Source organism: Arabidopsis thaliana, chromosome 2, assembly GCF_000001735.4.
Source record: "Arabidopsis thaliana chromosome 2, partial sequence".
Lineage (NCBI taxonomy): Eukaryota > Viridiplantae > Streptophyta > Magnoliopsida > Brassicales > Brassicaceae > Arabidopsis > Arabidopsis thaliana.
This window is the reverse complement of record NC_003071.7, coordinates 11,500,475-11,518,858: the sequence shown is the minus strand read 5'-3', so window position 1 is coordinate 11,518,858 and position 18,384 is coordinate 11,500,475. Positions and strand designations below refer to the sequence as shown.

At 33.9% G+C, this 18,384-nt stretch overlaps 5 protein-coding genes and 1 long non-coding RNA gene across 11 annotated transcripts; 5 read left to right on the top strand and 1 right to left on the bottom strand.

The window, feature by feature from the left end:
- The first annotated feature begins 124 nt into the window (after window positions 1-124).
- CIPK3 (CBL-interacting protein kinase 3) lies at window positions 125-4,259 on the top strand. 5 transcript variants are annotated; one of them, NM_179763.4, is made up of 15 exons: window positions 125-152; window positions 459-827; window positions 927-989; window positions 1,087-1,158; window positions 1,249-1,356; window positions 1,476-1,556; window positions 1,697-1,750; window positions 1,841-1,966; window positions 2,073-2,162; window positions 2,652-2,774; window positions 2,853-2,963; window positions 3,042-3,155; window positions 3,240-3,296; window positions 3,389-3,463; window positions 3,548-4,259. In NM_179763.4, exons 2-15 carry the CDS (start codon window positions 654-656, stop codon window positions 3,623-3,625), a joined length of 1,326 nt encoding a protein of 441 aa, NP_850094.1. In that variant the 5' UTR covers window positions 125-152; window positions 459-653; the 3' UTR covers window positions 3,626-4,259. The 5 variants fall into 5 exon arrangements, with proteins under 5 accessions (NP_850094.1, NP_850095.2, NP_001318295.1 ...); NM_179764.3 differs by lacking the exon at window positions 125-152 and adding an exon at window positions 167-458 and having other exon boundaries at window positions 650-827; window positions 3,548-4,156; NM_179761.2 differs by lacking the exon at window positions 125-152 and having other exon boundaries at window positions 536-827; window positions 3,042-3,296; window positions 3,548-4,156.
- Window positions 4,260-5,163: 904 nt separating this feature from the next.
- Window positions 5,164-6,132, bottom strand: COPT6 (Ctr copper transporter family). Its single transcript, NM_179760.3, has one exon. It carries the CDS (start codon window positions 5,865-5,867, stop codon window positions 5,430-5,432), a length of 438 nt encoding a protein of 145 aa, NP_850091.1. The 5' UTR covers window positions 5,868-6,132; the 3' UTR covers window positions 5,164-5,429.
- A 749-nt stretch (window positions 6,133-6,881) lies between these two features.
- Window positions 6,882-9,138, top strand: AT2G26970 (Polynucleotidyl transferase, ribonuclease H-like superfamily protein). Of its 2 annotated transcripts, none has more exons than NM_179759.3 (8): window positions 6,882-7,034; window positions 7,254-7,337; window positions 7,707-7,783; window positions 8,163-8,244; window positions 8,332-8,387; window positions 8,483-8,569; window positions 8,658-8,748; window positions 8,839-9,138. In NM_179759.3, the coding sequence occupies exons 1-8, from the start codon at window positions 6,956-6,958 to the stop codon at window positions 8,949-8,951; spliced, it is 669 nt and encodes a 222-aa protein (NP_850090.1). In that variant the 5' UTR covers window positions 6,882-6,955; the 3' UTR covers window positions 8,952-9,138. The 2 variants fall into 2 exon arrangements, with proteins under 2 accessions (NP_850090.1, NP_001031426.1); NM_001036349.1 differs by having other exon boundaries at window positions 6,945-7,034; window positions 7,266-7,337.
- Window positions 9,139-9,474: 336 nt separating this feature from the next.
- AT2G08190 lies at window positions 9,475-9,777 on the top strand. The gene has a single exon (NR_140294.1). It is a non-coding gene; the product is annotated as an other RNA (long non-coding RNA).
- Window positions 9,778-11,432: 1,655 nt separating this feature from the next.
- Window positions 11,433-12,794, top strand: MYB81 (myb domain protein 81; the record flags this gene model as incomplete). Its single annotated transcript, NM_128253.2, has 2 exons — window positions 11,433-11,742; window positions 11,820-12,794. The coding sequence occupies exons 1-2, from the start codon at window positions 11,434-11,436 to the stop codon at window positions 12,792-12,794; spliced, it is 1,284 nt and encodes a 427-aa protein (NP_180264.1). The 5' UTR covers window position 11,433.
- A 3,928-nt stretch (window positions 12,795-16,722) lies between these two features.
- On the top strand, window positions 16,723-18,138 carry MYB104 (myb domain protein 104; the record flags this gene model as incomplete). The annotated part of the gene is made up of 3 exons (NM_128252.6): window positions 16,723-17,082; window positions 17,167-17,938; window positions 18,059-18,138. Exons 1-3 carry the CDS (start codon window positions 16,786-16,788, stop codon window positions 18,136-18,138), a joined length of 1,149 nt encoding a protein of 382 aa, NP_180263.5. The 5' UTR covers window positions 16,723-16,785.
- Window positions 18,139-18,384: the final 246 nt, after the last annotated feature.

Below are 18,384 nucleotides of genomic sequence, written 5' to 3'. Positions count from 1 at the left end.
ATTGTTTGGCAAAAATAATTCAACATTAAAAAAAGAAATTTAATATCAAAATAAAATAAAAGAAAAGAAAAGAGAAAACAGATCCGAATTGAGTTCATCATCTTAAAACTTTGAAATCGGTTACTGTGCCTTTTTTTTTTTTTTTTTTTTTAGTGGTTACAAGTTACAAAACTCAAAAAAAGACCAAAGACAGCAATTAATTTTTGTTTCTTTCTGTTCTAAGGATCTTTGTCTGCTACTGAAACTCCTTAAAGCAAAACTGTAACTTCTCACCAAAAACGAATTTTTCCAACAAAAATTTAATAATCAAAATAAATCTTCTTCTTCTTCTTCATCGTTTATCACGACCTCTGTCTCTTCGTCTCTCTCAAAAGCCATTTTAAATCTCTCTCTTTCTCACTCAATCTCTCTGTAGCTATCAGATCTTCTCTTATGTTGATCCCCAACAAAAAATTAAGGTTCTTTTTTGCTTTTTAAATAAGTAATATATATATATATATATATATATATATATATATATATATAAGATTGAGATATTCTCTGTCTTGCTTCTTCTTTACCCTTTTCTTGTTTCCAATCAAATCCTCTAAAGTTTCGTTCTTTGTTCTAAGTTTTCTGAAGGAGTGATATTTGTTTGTGGTGTGGTTAGAGAAATGAATCGGAGACAGCAAGTGAAACGTAGAGTAGGTAAATATGAAGTTGGAAGAACAATTGGAGAAGGAACGTTTGCTAAAGTTAAGTTTGCTAGAAACTCTGAAACTGGAGAACCTGTTGCTCTCAAGATTCTTGATAAAGAGAAAGTTCTCAAGCATAAAATGGCTGAACAGGTTTTTGTTATTATTGAATTATGGATACTCTGCTTTCGCATTGCGGTTTTTTATCGGTTGATTTTGATCTTGCTTGTGTTTTTTTGTTGAATTTTACAGATTAGAAGAGAGATAGCTACTATGAAGTTGATAAAACATCCAAATGTTGTTCAATTATATGAGGTAATTAACACTTCTTTAGATAAATGTGTTATTTGATTATGTACTATGTACTTGGAAATTACTTACTTCGAAATTGTACTGGTTGTTGTTGTTGCAGGTGATGGCAAGTAAGACGAAAATATTTATCATCTTGGAGTATGTTACAGGAGGAGAACTCTTTGATAAGATTGTAAGTTAGTTACCACAATTATAAATGGTTGTGATTCTGTGATGTCACATTATAGTTGTGAAATCTGATAGTGATAACTTATGAATGAAGGTAAATGATGGGCGGATGAAAGAAGATGAGGCGCGGAGATATTTCCAACAGCTTATACATGCTGTGGACTACTGTCATAGCAGAGGGGTCTACCATAGAGACCTCAAGGTACATACATTGTTTTTATAGATGGTAGGACTGAAACATGGTATATTGATAGAGAAGTTACCTATGCATATATTATGTGCAGTAAGCCAGTAATTGACTATTGTAATGTGATTTTGCAGCCTGAAAATTTACTATTGGACTCCTATGGAAACCTCAAGATCTCAGATTTTGGATTAAGTGCTTTGTCCCAACAAGTCAGGGTAATGACCATCTGTTTCCATAAGTATTTTACTGTTCCAAGAAGTGGTTTCATTTTTCCTAAGAACTTACGGATTTTGTTGTCAAAAATTATATACATATATCTATTCTTAAACATGGTTTATATGCTTGGGGATATCAGGATGATGGACTCTTGCATACATCGTGTGGAACACCAAACTACGTTGCTCCTGAGGTCTGCCTAAAACAAACATGATTTCTTTATATCTTATAATATTATCCTTTCATTTTACGTCTTTATAACCGACATCTTTGCGGGTTTTAGGTTCTCAATGATAGAGGCTATGATGGAGCAACAGCTGACATGTGGTCATGCGGTGTTGTACTCTATGTCCTGCTTGCAGGTTACTTACCTTTTGATGATTCTAATCTAATGAATCTTTATAAAAAAGTGAGCAACTCTTTTCTAAAATTCTCTCTTTTAGATGGAATCTTCCAGCAATGCTTGTTTTAGGATTTTTATAACTCCCTTTCGGCATTTTTGTGGTTTGGTGCAGATATCATCTGGTGAATTCAACTGTCCTCCGTGGCTCTCACTCGGTGCCATGAAACTCATCACTAGAATCTTAGATCCGAATCCGATGACTGTAAGTAATTTTTACATGCTCATATACCCCTCTAAATAAAAGGCATTTACTTGTCCACAACTGTTGGAGCGAAAAGCTGTCCATTGCTAAGAATTTTCACACAAACATGAACTTTATGGCTTTTAAAAACCCTTGAGAGTTGAGTAATGAGCTCTATATTCCTTCCTTTGCACCATGATTTATTGTACTACTCAACCATGTTTTCCATTTTTCCAGCACAAAAGGGCTGGAGAAAAAAAGTTGAGGAACCTGTGTTATGCATAATAACATGTACAACTCTATCTGCTTCATCTCTCATTTCATTGCACAGTTTCTGATTGTTCCCTTGTTTTTGGCAAAAATCAACCACTAGTTCTTGGTTAAGCATACTAATCGAATAAACATGTCTTTTGATTACCGGAGAATGAGGATCCTAAACACTCACTATTATTTAGATTGTTTGTTTCCTATGCAATTTGAAGAAACTGAGTTGATTTGGTTTTGTGTCAGCGTGTAACACCGCAAGAGGTTTTCGAAGATGAATGGTTCAAGAAAGATTACAAGCCACCTGTTTTCGAGGAGAGGGATGATTCAAACATGGACGATATTGATGCTGTTTTCAAGGACTCTGAGGTGTGGATAGTTTTTCTTCTTCTTTTTCATTTTTTCTTAACAAGAGCATCACATAACGCATGTGATGATCATATACAGGAACATCTTGTTACTGAGAAGAGAGAAGAACAGCCAGCGGCGATCAATGCCTTCGAGATCATTTCAATGTCAAGGGGACTTAACCTAGAGAATCTGTTTGATCCAGAACAGGTTTGTGTTCTGTTCCTATAAAAGACTGGCTCTCCTGTCTCCATATTCTGAGATCGGAATATTTTATTTTGAAAACAGGAATTTAAGAGGGAAACAAGGATAACATTGAGAGGAGGCGCGAATGAGATCATCGAGAAGATAGAAGAAGCTGCAAAGCCTCTCGGTTTCGATGTTCAAAAGAAGAACTACAAGGTTAGTGAAAACTCTGTAACGGAAATGAAATGAAATGAAAAGAATCAATAACTAAAGACGTCGTAGTACATTACTTGAAATCAGATGAGGCTTGAGAATGTGAAGGCTGGAAGAAAGGGGAATCTCAATGTAGCGACAGAGGTATGTTATATGAGACTGGACATTCAAGAAAGTGTTGGTGATGGTTTATTGAATCAGTGTGTTTTTTGTTTGTATGGTGTGACAACAAGCAGATATTCCAAGTAGCGCCAAGTCTTCATATGGTTCAAGTATCGAAGTCGAAAGGAGACACTCTCGAATTTCACAAGGTAAGTCAAATAGCTTGGTTTCGACTATATGATAGGGTAATTAACTGGTTTATGAGCTAAGCAGAGATGATGGTTTGTTTGCAGTTCTATAAGAAGCTCTCTAATTCTCTGGAGCAAGTAGTCTGGACGAATAACGAAGTTAAGAAAGAAACAGCAAAGTGATGTATGAGAGTTTTCTTTTGGGACAATTCTTGCTTTCTTTGTGTATAAGAGCTTTTTTGCTTTACCGGCTACTTTGTGTGGATGATGAGAAAGGGAGTGGGATTGGTTTTGTGTAAAAGAAAGGTGTAAATATGAACTGCATTACTCGATAAGGTGCTGCGATGCCAGTTATAAAGTCATATCAAAGCTTGTTGGCTAAAAGTTTGAAAATGCCTCATTGCTCTATTTGTTATTCTGTGCCGGCGAAATTTGTCTCGTTTCAAAAAAACTATCTGATCCGTTTTGTCTTTTCTTTTACAACTTGAAGATGGAACGTATCAAAAATGTCATGATCGAAGGACTGCCTATTTCCACTCATAAGGAATTCAGTAACCTTACTATGACGGTTTCAGATCATTATGATAGCTTCATGTCCATCCTGAAGTTATAAGTTTTTAGGGCTTTTCATTTTATATTTACTTATTCTTATTTATGTAAGTTAAGATTTTGTTTTGAGAAGCACCATGATTCAAAGATTTTAGTTTAAAATCATGGCAACTAGTTGGTGCTCTTAAGATGATCTCATCTTCCCTCTTCTGCCTTTCAGGAATTGTCTTGCCCAATTTGGGACTTTAATTACCATTATTATAGCTAGGAACTATGGTTAACTATTTGATGATTTTATAATTGTCATTAGTTTAGTTACAAGTTTGTAACCAAACTGTTTTTTTTTTTTTGTTTTTTTAATTGAAAATTCTTTGATGTAAGTTCCAAAAATGACATGATAGTGTAGAAGAAATAGATGATAAGTAGATTGCGAACTTTGCTTAGTTATCCTCTTTCATGTTTTAATGACTGAATATTGGCAATTTTTAACTTTGTAATTTATTTTCCCATGGAATAACCAAACAAAAATTAAACCAACTCTACGGATATTATAACCGTTTAGGATGAGCTCGATTGGTGTAGAACATATAAGTGGACTTACACTTTTTGTGAGCCAGTCATATTTTGTTATGTGAACTTCTAAGTGAGAAAGGTTCGAAGCATGCGAATCCATTGTTTTGATGTTAGATGTTTTGGGAGATGCATTCAATAAAGAAGCCTTCTTGATAAACAGAGATCCTTGTGAGTTTTGATGTTAGGCTTTAAACGTTCAACATCATTACAGCACCCGTTTTGTTTTGTCTTTTCTTTTTACGATGAAGATCCTTTTGACACACAAAATAAATAAAATATTGAAGGAAGTTCCAAAAATGACATGGATAGTCATGAAATTAATAGTCACAAATGGTTTCTTCTTCTTATTCTTCGTCTAATCTTTTAAGTCTTGATGAAGAAACAGATGATGGTATATTGTGAACTAATATATGGAATAAACAAAATGTTGACTGTCACACATGAATTTAAATTGTTATGGATTTATATCTACGAAACCAAAAGGGTGAATATCACATATGGATTAAGTTTGTCTTAGATATCTATACAATGAAGTTTAATATATTTTAGCTCTTCTTGTCTTCGTGTGTTTTTCTTTTACTTTCTTATAAATTTTTTTGGGTACATACAACGATATATGTGTTTTGTTGATCAATAAAAAGTTCACCTTATCTCGTAGAGAACTAATCGAGTGATGGACGGCGTTTGTTATTTAATTTGTGGTTGAAATTTATCATCTACATGACTACATCATCTACAATAAAATGCAAAAATGGCTATATTCTTCATAAAATTCCAAATTCTAGTCACAAAATATCAAAATTCAAAGAAACGCAAATTAAATACACACAAACGAAATGTTCTTTCCAAGTAAAATAAAGAGTGATCATAGTTGTTCGAAGGGTTTCTCGTCATCAGAGGGGTTCTTGAAAGCAGTGCTTCCGAAGAGCATGAAACCCACGGCGAATCCGGCGATAGCGACAATGAAAACTCCACCGTTAAAGGACATAACGGCGAGCATCACGAGATAAGCAAGGCCTGTCTTGAGTGTGTAGACTGCGGTCTGAACGAGCCCCTTGGCGCGGCTAGTGGAGCCACGTCCACGAAGGATCGAAGAATGGGCAAGCCACTCGACGATAACAGCAAGGAGGAAGACGACGATGAGACATAGAACGTACATGCCGAGACTTGTCCCGGGCCAGCCGGAGAAGAGTATCTCCGTGTTCTTTCCCCAGAAGAAAGTCATATGCATCATGATCATGTTGGAATTGGTATGATTTACCATTGATGATGGTGATGATGGTGGCATGTTACCATGATCCATTATATGATAAGTTTCTGAAATTTTTTGTTTGGGACAAAACTTAGAGAAAATGGTTTCGTATTTATTGTGATGTTCTTGTTATCATGTGGTCTCTTAAATGTGTTTGTGGTTGTACTCACGTTTTGACTTGTCAAACTTTGTGTAGTACAAGTAGAAGTCAATACTAATTTTAGAAAGCCTTTTAAATACCTATTCAGTTATTCAACTTATTTTCATGATATAAATGGTAACACACCATTTGTAGAATTGTGGTGGAAGAAAAACGATTTACATCATTTGAACATAATTTGAGAAAGTGATGAAATTTATATTCGTAGTGGAATTTAACAAGTTATTCTTCTAAACGATATTTACTTATAAATCAATGACAACAACATTGTGTTAAGCTTATGAGTTTCAAGTTCAGTTCAATCAACAAAATGCAACTCTCCCCAATTCATCACTTGCAAAACTCTAAACATAGACCAAAGAAATTAGGCAAACCCAAACCTACGAAGACTTATCAAAATATAAAAATGTAAATTTGGCTCAAAACCTTGGACAAGAAACATATCAATCTAGGTCTAAAATTCACTGGTTCGTCACAACCCATTCTAGAAAATTCGAAAACAAGGACAAAACGAACCAATACAGACATATAGTGGATACAACCATAGAAATGTTATCAAGATCAAACAAATATACAAGATATATAAAAAAGTTTTCTAATATACGATATCAAATCAGTTGTAATCTCAAGTGTTAGTCGCAAATGTGGTCACAGTTATGGGATTGTAAGGTAGCAAATCAGTTGTAATCTCAAGTGTTAGTCGGAAATGTGGTCACAATTATGAGATTACTTTGCGAATTGCGACATTAGTCAATTTCTATACAAAATTAAATCTATCTAATTATTTTTTGACCAATATGGTATATGTTCTTTTTACTGACTAAAATAGTTATAATTATATTTTTTAAGTAAAACATGTTAATTAAGTTTATTTCGCCGTTTTTTTTTTTTATTTGTTTGGCTTTGTTTTTGGGTCAAAGAGACCGATTTTTTCTCTTTTAGGTTACCTTCCTCCGATTAGTCTTACTGAAAGAAAAAAATGAACAAACTCTCCAACGCTTTCTCTGTCCTGGCTTTCGCCGATGAAGATGCTCCAATGGCTTCTTCTTCTTCCACTGGTATCCCCTGTTTCCCTCTTCCGATTTGATTACAACACAAAACCATGTTTAGATTTTTGAGACTGAATTTGATAATATATTGACTAAATTAATCAGTGATTTAGAGGTCAAGAGTCAATTAAAGTATTGACCTTTAAACTTTAGTTTTTTTACTCATGGCACTGTCTCTTGTGGCTACAAGATTTGTTGGTTTGAGAATGATTCTTGTGAACTTTATAGGGAAACAAGAAGAAAGTGTAAATGGGTCACTTGAGGATGGAGATTACAAGCAACCACTTGTTTGGATTGACTTGGAAATGACTGGTATGTTCATACTTGTTCTTGATGACTTATAAAACTCCTGCCTTTACGAAATTTTAGATTGGACTTTTGGTAGATTAGTTTAGTGTTGTTAATAGTGCCTGTTATTTACACATCTAAAGTTCTCTTTCTTTGATTGATATATTTGCTTGGATGCAAAATTTTGGGTTAAAACCATGTAGAACATGTACCTACTATCCATTCTTTGTCTACCTTGAACATTTTCACCTTTCATATGTTTAAGCAGATTTTTGTTTTTGTGTGTGTTGTCATAACAATGATATGATTTTTGTTCCTTTGAAGGTAGTCATGATTCGTTTTATTGTTTTACACATAGATCATCCATATTCTTATTCTTACTATATTGTGTAGGATTAAATGTTGAAGTTGACAGGATATTGGAGATTGCATGTATAATTACTAATGGAGATTTAACACAATCAGTGGAGGTATATTCTTCTCTTCCTTGCCTTCTACTACAGTATAGATTTTTACTATACTTTACTTTCTGCCAACTTGAATTTCCCTTGAACAAATGTTTAAACTCTTTTGCAATCAAGAAAAGTGGTAGTTTCATAGTCGATAAGCTATAATGTCGAGAAACTTTCTAAGAGAAGGATAGATTTTGACCAATGGTATATTGTTTGTGTCTCAAAATCATTGTAATCAGAGGGCAAAAGAGAGCAGAAAGTTCTTGTAAGAATGTGGAACTACATAGTATTCAGTTGTGGATATAACACTGTTTTCAGGAGACTTCTCACCCACTTTTAGATGAAACACTTGCTCCGCCATCCGGATTTGTTACTGAGTTAGCTTCTCTGTTGTCAGGGTCCAGATTTAGTTGTACGTCAAACGAAAGACTGTTTGGATAAAATGGATGACTGGTGTCAAACTCATCATGGAGCTAGTGGTAAGTTCCTCTCCTGATATTCGCCGTACTAGAACTTCTGTGTTTCCCATAGATTTGATCTGCATGACATCTGGACAATCATTTCAGGGTTGACGAAGAAAGTGCTCCTCAGTGCGATAACTGAAAGGGAAGCTGAGCAAAAGGTAAAGACACATGTGATATTTTAATATCAAGACCAACATTTGATCTTTTTGTAAGTTTGGTGTGGTTAAATGTGATATTGTGTGTCGCTCTGCAGGTCATCGAATTCGTAAAGAAGCATGTTGGTTCCGGAAATCCACTGTTAGCTGGAAACTCAGTCTATGTCGATTTCCTTTTCTTAAAGGTAGCTAGAACTTGGATATATCCCCACTCTCCGCATATAAAAGCTAAACAGTTGCTTCTTGAGCATAATCAATCTGTGTATTTTACAGAAATACATGCCAGAATTAGCTGCCCTTTTCCCTCATATACTCGTCGATGTCAGTAGCGTCAAGGCTTTATGCGCCCGATGGTTCCCCATAGGTAACGATAAATACTGTAAAACTGCATGCTATCAATGAGGAAAATACTTAATAAGCATAATTTGGATTTGTTTTGTGGGGGTGAATACAGAGAGAAGGAAAGCTCCTGCCAAGAAAAACAATCACAGAGCCATGGATGATATAAGAGAAAGTATAAAGGAGCTTAAGTACTACAAGAAAACAATATTCAAAGCTAGGAGATGAGTGGAGTTGGGTACTGCAATATGCTTACTTACTAGTTAGAAGGATCCGTTTTAGTTTTACGAATTCGGCATTGTTATTCTCTTGACGATTGTATCCTCAAAACCTAAATTGTATTGGTCTCTTGATAAAGAAAAACCTTTGAAGATGGTAAATATTGTTTCGTTGGAGATGAAGATAAAAACTGTCCATTGATCGTTTTGGGTTAAATTGATAATTTTAGAAGTTAGTAAAAAATAAAAAAATAATTTCAGAAACTAGGGACTAAAGTGCAAAAACGAGAAAACCTGAAGCTCGAGTTCATCTCTTCCGATATTGTAGGGATCGCTTTTGATTAGCACATTTTTCCGATTTTTATTAAACCCTAATATATTAGATACCTTTTAAAGCCTCAAAATACTCAGACGCTAATTCTCTATCAAATTTTGAGATTTTTGGTGAGTTTTTCCTAAACATTTTTTTAATTTCTCCTCTTCAGATTTTTGTAACTTTTTCGGCAATTCATTATCAGAATTTTTTGCATGTTTAGGATTAGACGTTCGCCTCTGTTATTAGTTCTCTATCACCGATCAGGTAAGCTTCATTTTTTTCTTTGTTCAATTTTTAATCTCACTCCAAGAAAGTGAGATTTAAGCTTTTTAATGTTGTCTATATTTTCAGGGATATTAATGGGTTGATCTATACTTCTTTAAATCTGATCGATCATACAAATCCACCGCCGTTGATCACGAGGACAAAGTCTAGGTAGATTTTTGGATATTTCCTAGCAAAAAATCGGGAGGTTTCGTTCTTGATGTTTTGAGATTGAGTTTGGACTTTGGTAATAGAGAGTCTATCAAACTAGTGAAATCAGTTTATCAACCCATAAATATCATTGGTCATCTATCATTTCTAAACCGACTATAAGTACTAAACCATACATGTCTAGATACGGATTTATTTCGTCGAAACCTTTCAAGATTGTTTACTAAACACAATTTTGTTATCAATGGTATAGGTGAATTATTTCGTAAAACCATTGCTAGATTCAGATTGATGTTTTAGCACACCCCAATATCCTCTCAACTGCGCGCGGAGTGCTTATGGAATATCCTGTTGAGTGGGTTTAAGACGTCTGTAATCATTTCCTATGTAAGTTCTAACTATAGTAATATTTACAGTAAAACCTAAGAAATTGATTAATCTAAAAAGGTATTAATTTATCGATAAATTAATAAAATTGTACAACTTTTGTAAATTCTTAAAAAAATTCGATATAAAATGTATTTTTTTCTTTATAACAATAGTAATTAAAAGTAGAAAGCAAATATTAAGTTTAAAAAACAATAAAACTTTTTTTACATGTTGTTAAATATTAGAATTGAACACTACAACAAATTAATAAAAATTGAAGAAAAAAATTACTACAGATATTTTACATATGATATTTATAATATATATTAGTAAATTTATAAAATTATTAATTTATACTATTGATGAGACCATATATTATTGATTTGTATCAATTTTCACATTGGTCTAAACTCGGGACCGGAAAAATTTATTAATTTATAGAGATTATTAATTTATCGATATTAATTTATAGAGGTTTTACTGTATTATGCATTGATATATCATTCTTAAAGATGAATTGTGTAATATACTAATTTTATCTGATTTAACCTAATTAATCTGGACTAACATATTCAGCATAATCAATCTTGTATACATATTATTCTAGCAGAATTAATCTTCTCGATATGTTGTTATTTTTGTGAGTTTTGAGCAATCTATTAAGAAAAAGTGCTGTCTATATGATGCTCAATCATAGAGGTTATGGTCAAAACTAACATTTTTAACATTTAAGTGTAGAGGAGAAAAGTTTATAGTTAAGTCTCAGAAAAAATCATGTCAACTTATTCCATTGATAGATACCATCCATCGTACCACCACTGCCCGCGACATGCAAACCTTCTCCAAAAGTAAAGCGTTAAGTCTCTTAGGAGTTTAACCACCTTTTGTGAATTTTGGTGTACTCCATTTTGCGTCTTCCATAGATTTCTTTCAATAAGAAAGATTATGATAAAAAAAATTAGGATTTGCTTTGGACTTATCGCTTGCAATTTAACATGTTCAAATACGCAAAACCTATATATAGTTAACAAATAAAGCCACATGAGTATTGATTACTAATTTCTTTGTTTGCTTGTTTGAATACCAAGAAAACTTTAGTGACTGTAAAACGCTAAAATACACTTTTCTTAGAGAAAATTTCACTGAAAAACAAAAAGATATACATAGAGAGATTTCATGTTAGAATAAGGTTTCTACGAGTATTTCATAAGTTATATTATGTATGAATTAATTAACTATTGCACGAAAGGAGTTTATCTTCAATATTTTTTTAATTCCGGAATTATATAGGTTAATTTTGTTGGCTAGAGAGAAACTTGTATATATATATATATATATAAATAATTACATATTATTTTACAGATGACACAAGATGGGGAAAGTTCGTCAAGATTCAGGATCAGACGATGACAATTCAATAAAGAAATCTTTTACTAAAGGTCCTTGGACACAAGCAGAAGACAATCTTTTGATAGCTTACGTTGATAAACATGGTGATGGAAACTGGAACGCTGTTCAAAACAACTCGGGCCTTTCTCGTTGTGGTAAAAGTTGTCGCCTTCGTTGGGTAAATCATCTGAGACCAGATTTGAAAAAAGGCGCTTTTACAGAGAAAGAAGAGAAACGTGTCATCGAACTTCATGCTTTGTTAGGGAACAAATGGGCACGAATGGCTGAAGAAGTATAGCTCACGTTTCCTTCTTTAACCCTAATCTTGATTTTTTTTTTCGTCTTCTAATCTTTTGTTGTTTCTTTCAGCTACCGGGACGAACAGATAATGAGATCAAGAACTTCTGGAATACAAGACTTAAGAGACTGCAACGACTTGGTTTACCTGTTTACCCCGATGAAGTTCGAGAGCATGCGATGAATGCAGCGACACATTCCGGTCTAAACACTGATTCATTGGATGGTCATCATAGTCAAGAATATATGGAGGCAGATACTGTTGAGATTCCTGAAGTGGATTTCGAGCATTTACCACTCAATCGATCTTCTTCATACTACCAGTCAATGCTTCGACATGTTCCTCCCACTAACGTCTTTGTGAGACAAAAACCGTGTTTCTTTCAGCCGCCTAATGTGTATAACTTGATACCACCATCTCCTTACATGTCTACCGGAAAACGTCCTAGAGAACCAGAAACCGCGTTTCCTTGCCCGGGTGGATATACCATGAACGAGCAAAGCCCTCGGCTCTGGAACTATCCTTTTGTTGAGAACGTTTCAGAACAGTTACCGGATAGTCATTTGCTTGGTAATGCTGCTTATTCTTCTCCTCCTGGACCTCTTGTTCACGGGGTTGAGAATTTCGAGTTCCCTTCATTCCAATATCATGAAGAGCCTGGCGGTTGGGGAGCAGATCAACCTAACCCAATGCCGGAACATGAGTCAGATAACACTTTGGTTCAATCTCCTCTGACAGCTCAAACACCATCAGATTGTCCATCATCATCACTCTATGATGGACTGTTGGAATCAGTTGTCTATGGATCATCAGGGGAGAAACCGGCAACCGATACCGATTCAGAATCTTCACTGTTTCAGTCATTTACACCAGCCAATGAAAACATAACCGGTAAAACTTGTTTTCTTACTCTTTATGCATTACATGCACTTCATTGTTTGTGTAATCAATTCAAGAAGTCTCCTCTTCTCCATCTGCATGACAAACTTAATTGGTGTAACAAATTTAGGTTCAACTCCTTCAAATCAGGGACACACATCCTTTGATGGTGATTGGATAAGATTACTTCTCGGTGAGGATAGATATAAAACCGAGTAGAAGAGGTTTCTTTGGAAGGCCTAATTTATAAAGTGCTTGTTCTCTTTCGTCTGCATAATGTCTTTTTATGCGTTGAGTAGATTAGTCATGTCTTTAGATATATCAGTATAGTCTGGCTATACCAAAAATAAGTAGCGTTCAGATTTTTTTTTCTAAGCAAGCATCATTGTTGTGGCGGGAAGTATACTAAGGAAGCAAGCATCATGGGTGAAATGATGTAAGAGTTGTATTATGCACAACTGGTGAAGGACTATTGCTTGAGGTTTGGCGTGTATCAAAAGATGGATGTGCATATGCCAGGAATGGATTGAAGAAAGAAGACCACCTTTTCTGTGAAGTATTGCGCAAGGGAACTTTTCTTTACGCAACCAAACCATCCACGGAAGAAATCTGTAAACGCAATTTAGTATGAATAGAGGAAGGAATTTTGTTACTTATCTCTATGCTTTTTATCTTGTTGTGATATCAACCAAACATCATTCTCAGCTAAACTTTTGAGTTTCATTAGTGTCTACATCAGATTAGTTTACTGTTTCTCTTGTTCTCACATGAATATGTTTTTGAATACAAGATCTAATCATGGAGCTAGCCTTAGTGTAACTATGTTCTATAGATTCCATTTTTTCAATTAACACAAATACTTGTAAGTTGTAACTATGAATGAGTTAAAATCTGTCGTGTACCGTGCTTTGAGTAGTCCTGTTGTAAGTGCTTTCCAAATTTTTGAGCTGAAATCACAAGCAAAGAAGAGATGGTTGCGAGTTTGAACACAGTTTTGACAGAGCATACAAGTCTGTGTTGCTCCTCCTTGCCATTTGATTATACGACCTCCCGTTAAAAGTCCAAATTTTGGTGTTGGTGTTGCCACGAGGCTGTGTTTACAGTTGTTCTAATATGATTCCAAGTATCCTTTGTGGAGAACTTTGGTCTAAACACATCGTTTTCCCCGCGCCATAAAGCAGTCATCTTTCTCACTTCGTTTTTTTGCCATTGTAGGTGTAGAGCTTCTTTTATTGTATCTAAATGATCGGCTTTATGTCTTCTCCTCCTCCGATTTGCCCAAGCAGCTGCAAGGGTAATATTTTTACTAATCCCCATGTCAATAGTTCCTCGAGCTCCTGCAGTGTCCATCAAGTTATTTAAGGGTGCCTAGATATCATACCACAAAGAGGTGACATTGTTTTAACCTATCTTTCTTTACGACTCATCTATTACTCTCTTATTTTACTTTTTTTCCACCACAGACGGTGTGATTTAAGTTTGAGGAAGAATGAATCTTTTAGTAATGCTACTTTTTATATTTTGTTGACTTGAGATTTTTTTCTAATTTTTACATCAATATGTTTTATTGAGTCAAAACCGGGAAATAGGACCTTACTATATGATGATTTTTGACCATTATTTGTTGAGAATATTTTTCTTAGGGACGCTTGCAGATTTGCAAAAGAAAGACATCCATACCGCTCTCCTAAAGTTTCAACTCGCAGGAATTCTTATTGGATTGGACTTCAACTCAATCTTATTTGGACGATTTAAAATGATCTTAAATTCTTTCTCATCAAAGGTGTTAGAACAGAGAAACAAAAACCATCATTCAGGACTCTTTATCCATTTCACCACACTATTGATCCTGAAGAGAACATACGAGCTATAGGGATCCCTCTCAAAACGCCGGCAAGAAGAGTTGGCTCTATAAGACCACCAAGTATTTTAAATTATAAGTGCTTACAAACATATTTATTAATAATGTACCATTAAATGTTAGAAAACAATTTGACCTTTACACTTTGTAGAATTGTAGGTCAAGAAACATAGTAAGGTAACCAAGTTTCTTTCTATACCTATATGAAGTTTCATGAGTTTACCCTTTTAATAATTCCACTTTTAACTTATATCTCATGTTCATATAATATTTCTCAATACATAGCAAGTAATGGAGAATATATTAGAATTCTTACATATTAGAATCCCTGTAATAGTGACTTTTAAAGCCTTTGTAAAAATTAAAGAAATGGAATTATTATTACTTTAACTAGTAGCGTTGTATTAGATTTGCTCAAACTTTGGCTTTACCGTCAAATCTAATAGCTAGTATTTTTTTTTCTACTTCTCTCAACCTTGTTCTAAATAGCGGGAATATTTTTTTTTGGCGGGAAAAATAAATTTTGCCGCCAAAAATTTGTCGGGAAAATTTTAGTTTCCAATTACATGTTCCTATTAGATAAAGGTAATTTGGTCATTTTGTTCAAGAGAAGGGGTATTTTTAAAAATTGACAACATAAAAGAATATTATTGAAAAAGGTAGTAAAAAATGGTAGTTTTGTAAATCTCCCTTTCAATTATATTATTTTAAATTAAAGTATTATTAAAACAAAAATAACAAAATAATGTTTAATTTCACTGAACAGGGTTAGATGGTAGGACATGTTTGGGTCGATAGTAATACGAGACGATATACTACGGGTGAAATCTATTAGATATGTTTAATTTCATTGAACGGGATTAGATGATATGACGGGTTTGGGTCGATAGTAATACAAGACGGTATACTACGGGTGAAATCGTAGATATAACAATTAAGATACAATTACATTATCTTAAACACAAAACAAAACAAACAATATTAATAAAAAATATAATTTAAATTTAAATTATATAGTTTTAATCTAGATTTTAACTTATTGAACTGTATGTTATTGTTTCTATATTTGTAAACAGTAAAAATCAAACATACTAGTTGTACACTAGAAATATATAGATATAAGAGTTATAAATTTAGAAAATACAAAAAAATTAAATCATATATATTTTTAATGTACTAAACAAGTTAAATTTTTACTTTAAAAAAAAATAATAGTCCCGCGGTACACCGCGGGTTATAATCTAGTTTTGTTTCATTTTTAAAACAATGTAATTTTATCGTAAAGAAGTATTGAAATCTTGGTAATAACTTTGACCTTCGTTAGAGTAAAGGTGAGCATTTTAAGGAAAACTGCCAAAGAGTTTGGGGATATAAGCATTCTAAGAAATGGTTAAGTGGAAGGAAAAACTCACCTTTTAAAGAGTACCCTAGTTGGAAGTAAATCTTTGATATACATTAATTAATTCACTTTAAAAAGTTAACCTTATATGGTGTAAGAAAAAGAGTTAACCTTATCTTTATATGTGGTCGTAGTTTATGGACTTTTGTTTACATAAGGTTGATTTCTAGCTTTCGGTTTTCCGCCAGTAAAGTAGTTTTAAAATTACTCCGGTTATCTCTGTTTTTTTCTCTTCTCCACTCTTTGACAAATTGTACACCAAATCAGATTCTTAAACAACATTTTCAAGGGATGACTCTTCTGAGCACTAAAAAAATAGATTCTTAAGATCTGTTTAACACCAGGTTAGTGTCGGAAATCTAATCTCGCCTTATCTAATATTTTTTTCTTTTGTTTATCGAATTCATTTTGAAATTGTCCAATCAATATCAATAGTAAAATTATTTCCGAATTTTTTGGTTGTTTCATCAACAAAATATATTTTCAACCATTTAACCTCTTAACATATTGACGAGACTGATCTGGTCTAAAATAATATTTGGTCCTCACCAACAATGAGAAAAAAAAAACCTTATCTATTAGTCAAAATATTTGAGTTTTGCTGTAGCCAAATTTGAAAATTTTAAGTAATGAATATACAGATTAAAGTTTATTTCTATGAACAATTTGTTGCCAGTAGTCTCCCTATATGCTCTAAATTTGTGATTAAAATATTTCTTATTGATGTGAGTATTCAATGAGCTGTGGGTTTTATATGTATCGATGAATTGTTGCACAAACAAAGTCTAGTTTCTCCATTTTTTAATTATAAAGTTATGTTGATTTTGATTGCTAGGAAAAAAATTGATACTCCTGAATACTTACATATGAAGCTCATTCATGATGGGTAAAATTTTCCATGATTCAGGATCAAGCGAATGATTTATTAGCAATGAAGAAAACTTTTACTAAGTCTAAATGGAAACCAGAGGAAGATAGAATTTTGAAAGATTATGTTATTCAATATGGTGATAGAACTTGGACTCATGTTCCAAAACGCACGGGCCTTCCTCATAATCCTGCAAGTTGTCGTTTTCGTTGGATGAATCATCTTAAGCCAAGCTTGAAAAAAGGGCCCTTTACCGATGAGGAAGAGAAGCGTGTTCTCCAACTTCATGCTGTTTTGGGGAACAAATGGTCACAAATGGCTAGAGAAGTATGTAACTCTCTTTCCTTTTTTTTTCACTCTCTACATTTTCATCTTCTTTTACTGTTTGATTTAAACTTTTGTTTCTTTAAGTTCCCTGGTCGAACAGATAACGAGATAAAGAATTTTTGGAACGCAAGACGTATGCGATTGAAAGGAAAGGGTTTACCAGTTTACCCTGATGAAGTTCGAGAGCAGGCGATACGTACAGCAGCACAATATGGTGTAAAAGTTGAATTATTGAATGCTCATTATAGTCAAGACTCATTGATGGCAGGCAATGTCGAGAAACCTCAAGAACTCAATAACTTGGCACTCAATCAATGTTCTCCGTATTACCAGTCAACGCTTGCCAATGTTCAGCCTAGCCGCAATCGCGTTATGGAACCAGAAACAACATTTCCTTTCACGGGTGGATCTGCCATGAACGAGCAAAACCCTACTCTCTTGTGTAATCCTTACGTGGAGAGCACTCAAGAACAGTTACCTGACAGCCATTTGTTTGGAAATGTTACATATTCTTCTCCTCCTATGCCTCTCATTCACGAGGTTGAGAACTTGGAGCTCCCTTCATTCCAAGGCTTTGATTTTCATGAAGAGCCTAGCAGTTTTGGAGCAGAACAATATAACCCAATGCTGAATCTTGAGCCACACAACACTTTGGTCCAGTCTCCTCTGATAGGCCAGACACCAACAGATTTCCCATCATCATTCTATGATGAATTGTTGGATGAATTGTTGGAATCAGTTGTTAACGGTTCATTAGGAGAAATACCGAAAACCGATACCAGTTCGGAGTCCCAACTGTTTCAGTCCTCTCTACGTAGCCATACCGATGCTACACCAGACATTGCAAACACAACTGGTAAACCTTTTTTAGTCTCTACGCATTACATTACAATCACTTCATTTTTTGTGTGTTCAATTCAAGAGGTTTCCACTAATCTTTATGCATGACAAAACTTCAATTTTGAAACAGATTTAGGTTATGTTGGTTCAAATGAGAGAAACACAACAAATGATGACGATTGGATAAGACTACTTCTCGATGAGGGATTCATATAACACCAAGTAGAAGAGGTTTCTTTGGAAGGCATAATACATAAATGATTTTTCTCTCGTCTAATCTCTATCTTTCAATGATTTAAGTTCTTTAATCATGTTTTTGCATTTATCAGTACTCTGGCTACCAAAAATAACTAGCGATTAATTTCGATTTTTATAACCAAGCATCTTGGTTGAGTGAGATTTGATAAGCTTGTAAGAACTCATGTATCCAGATATTTATTCATATTATTTCGGATATTTTAT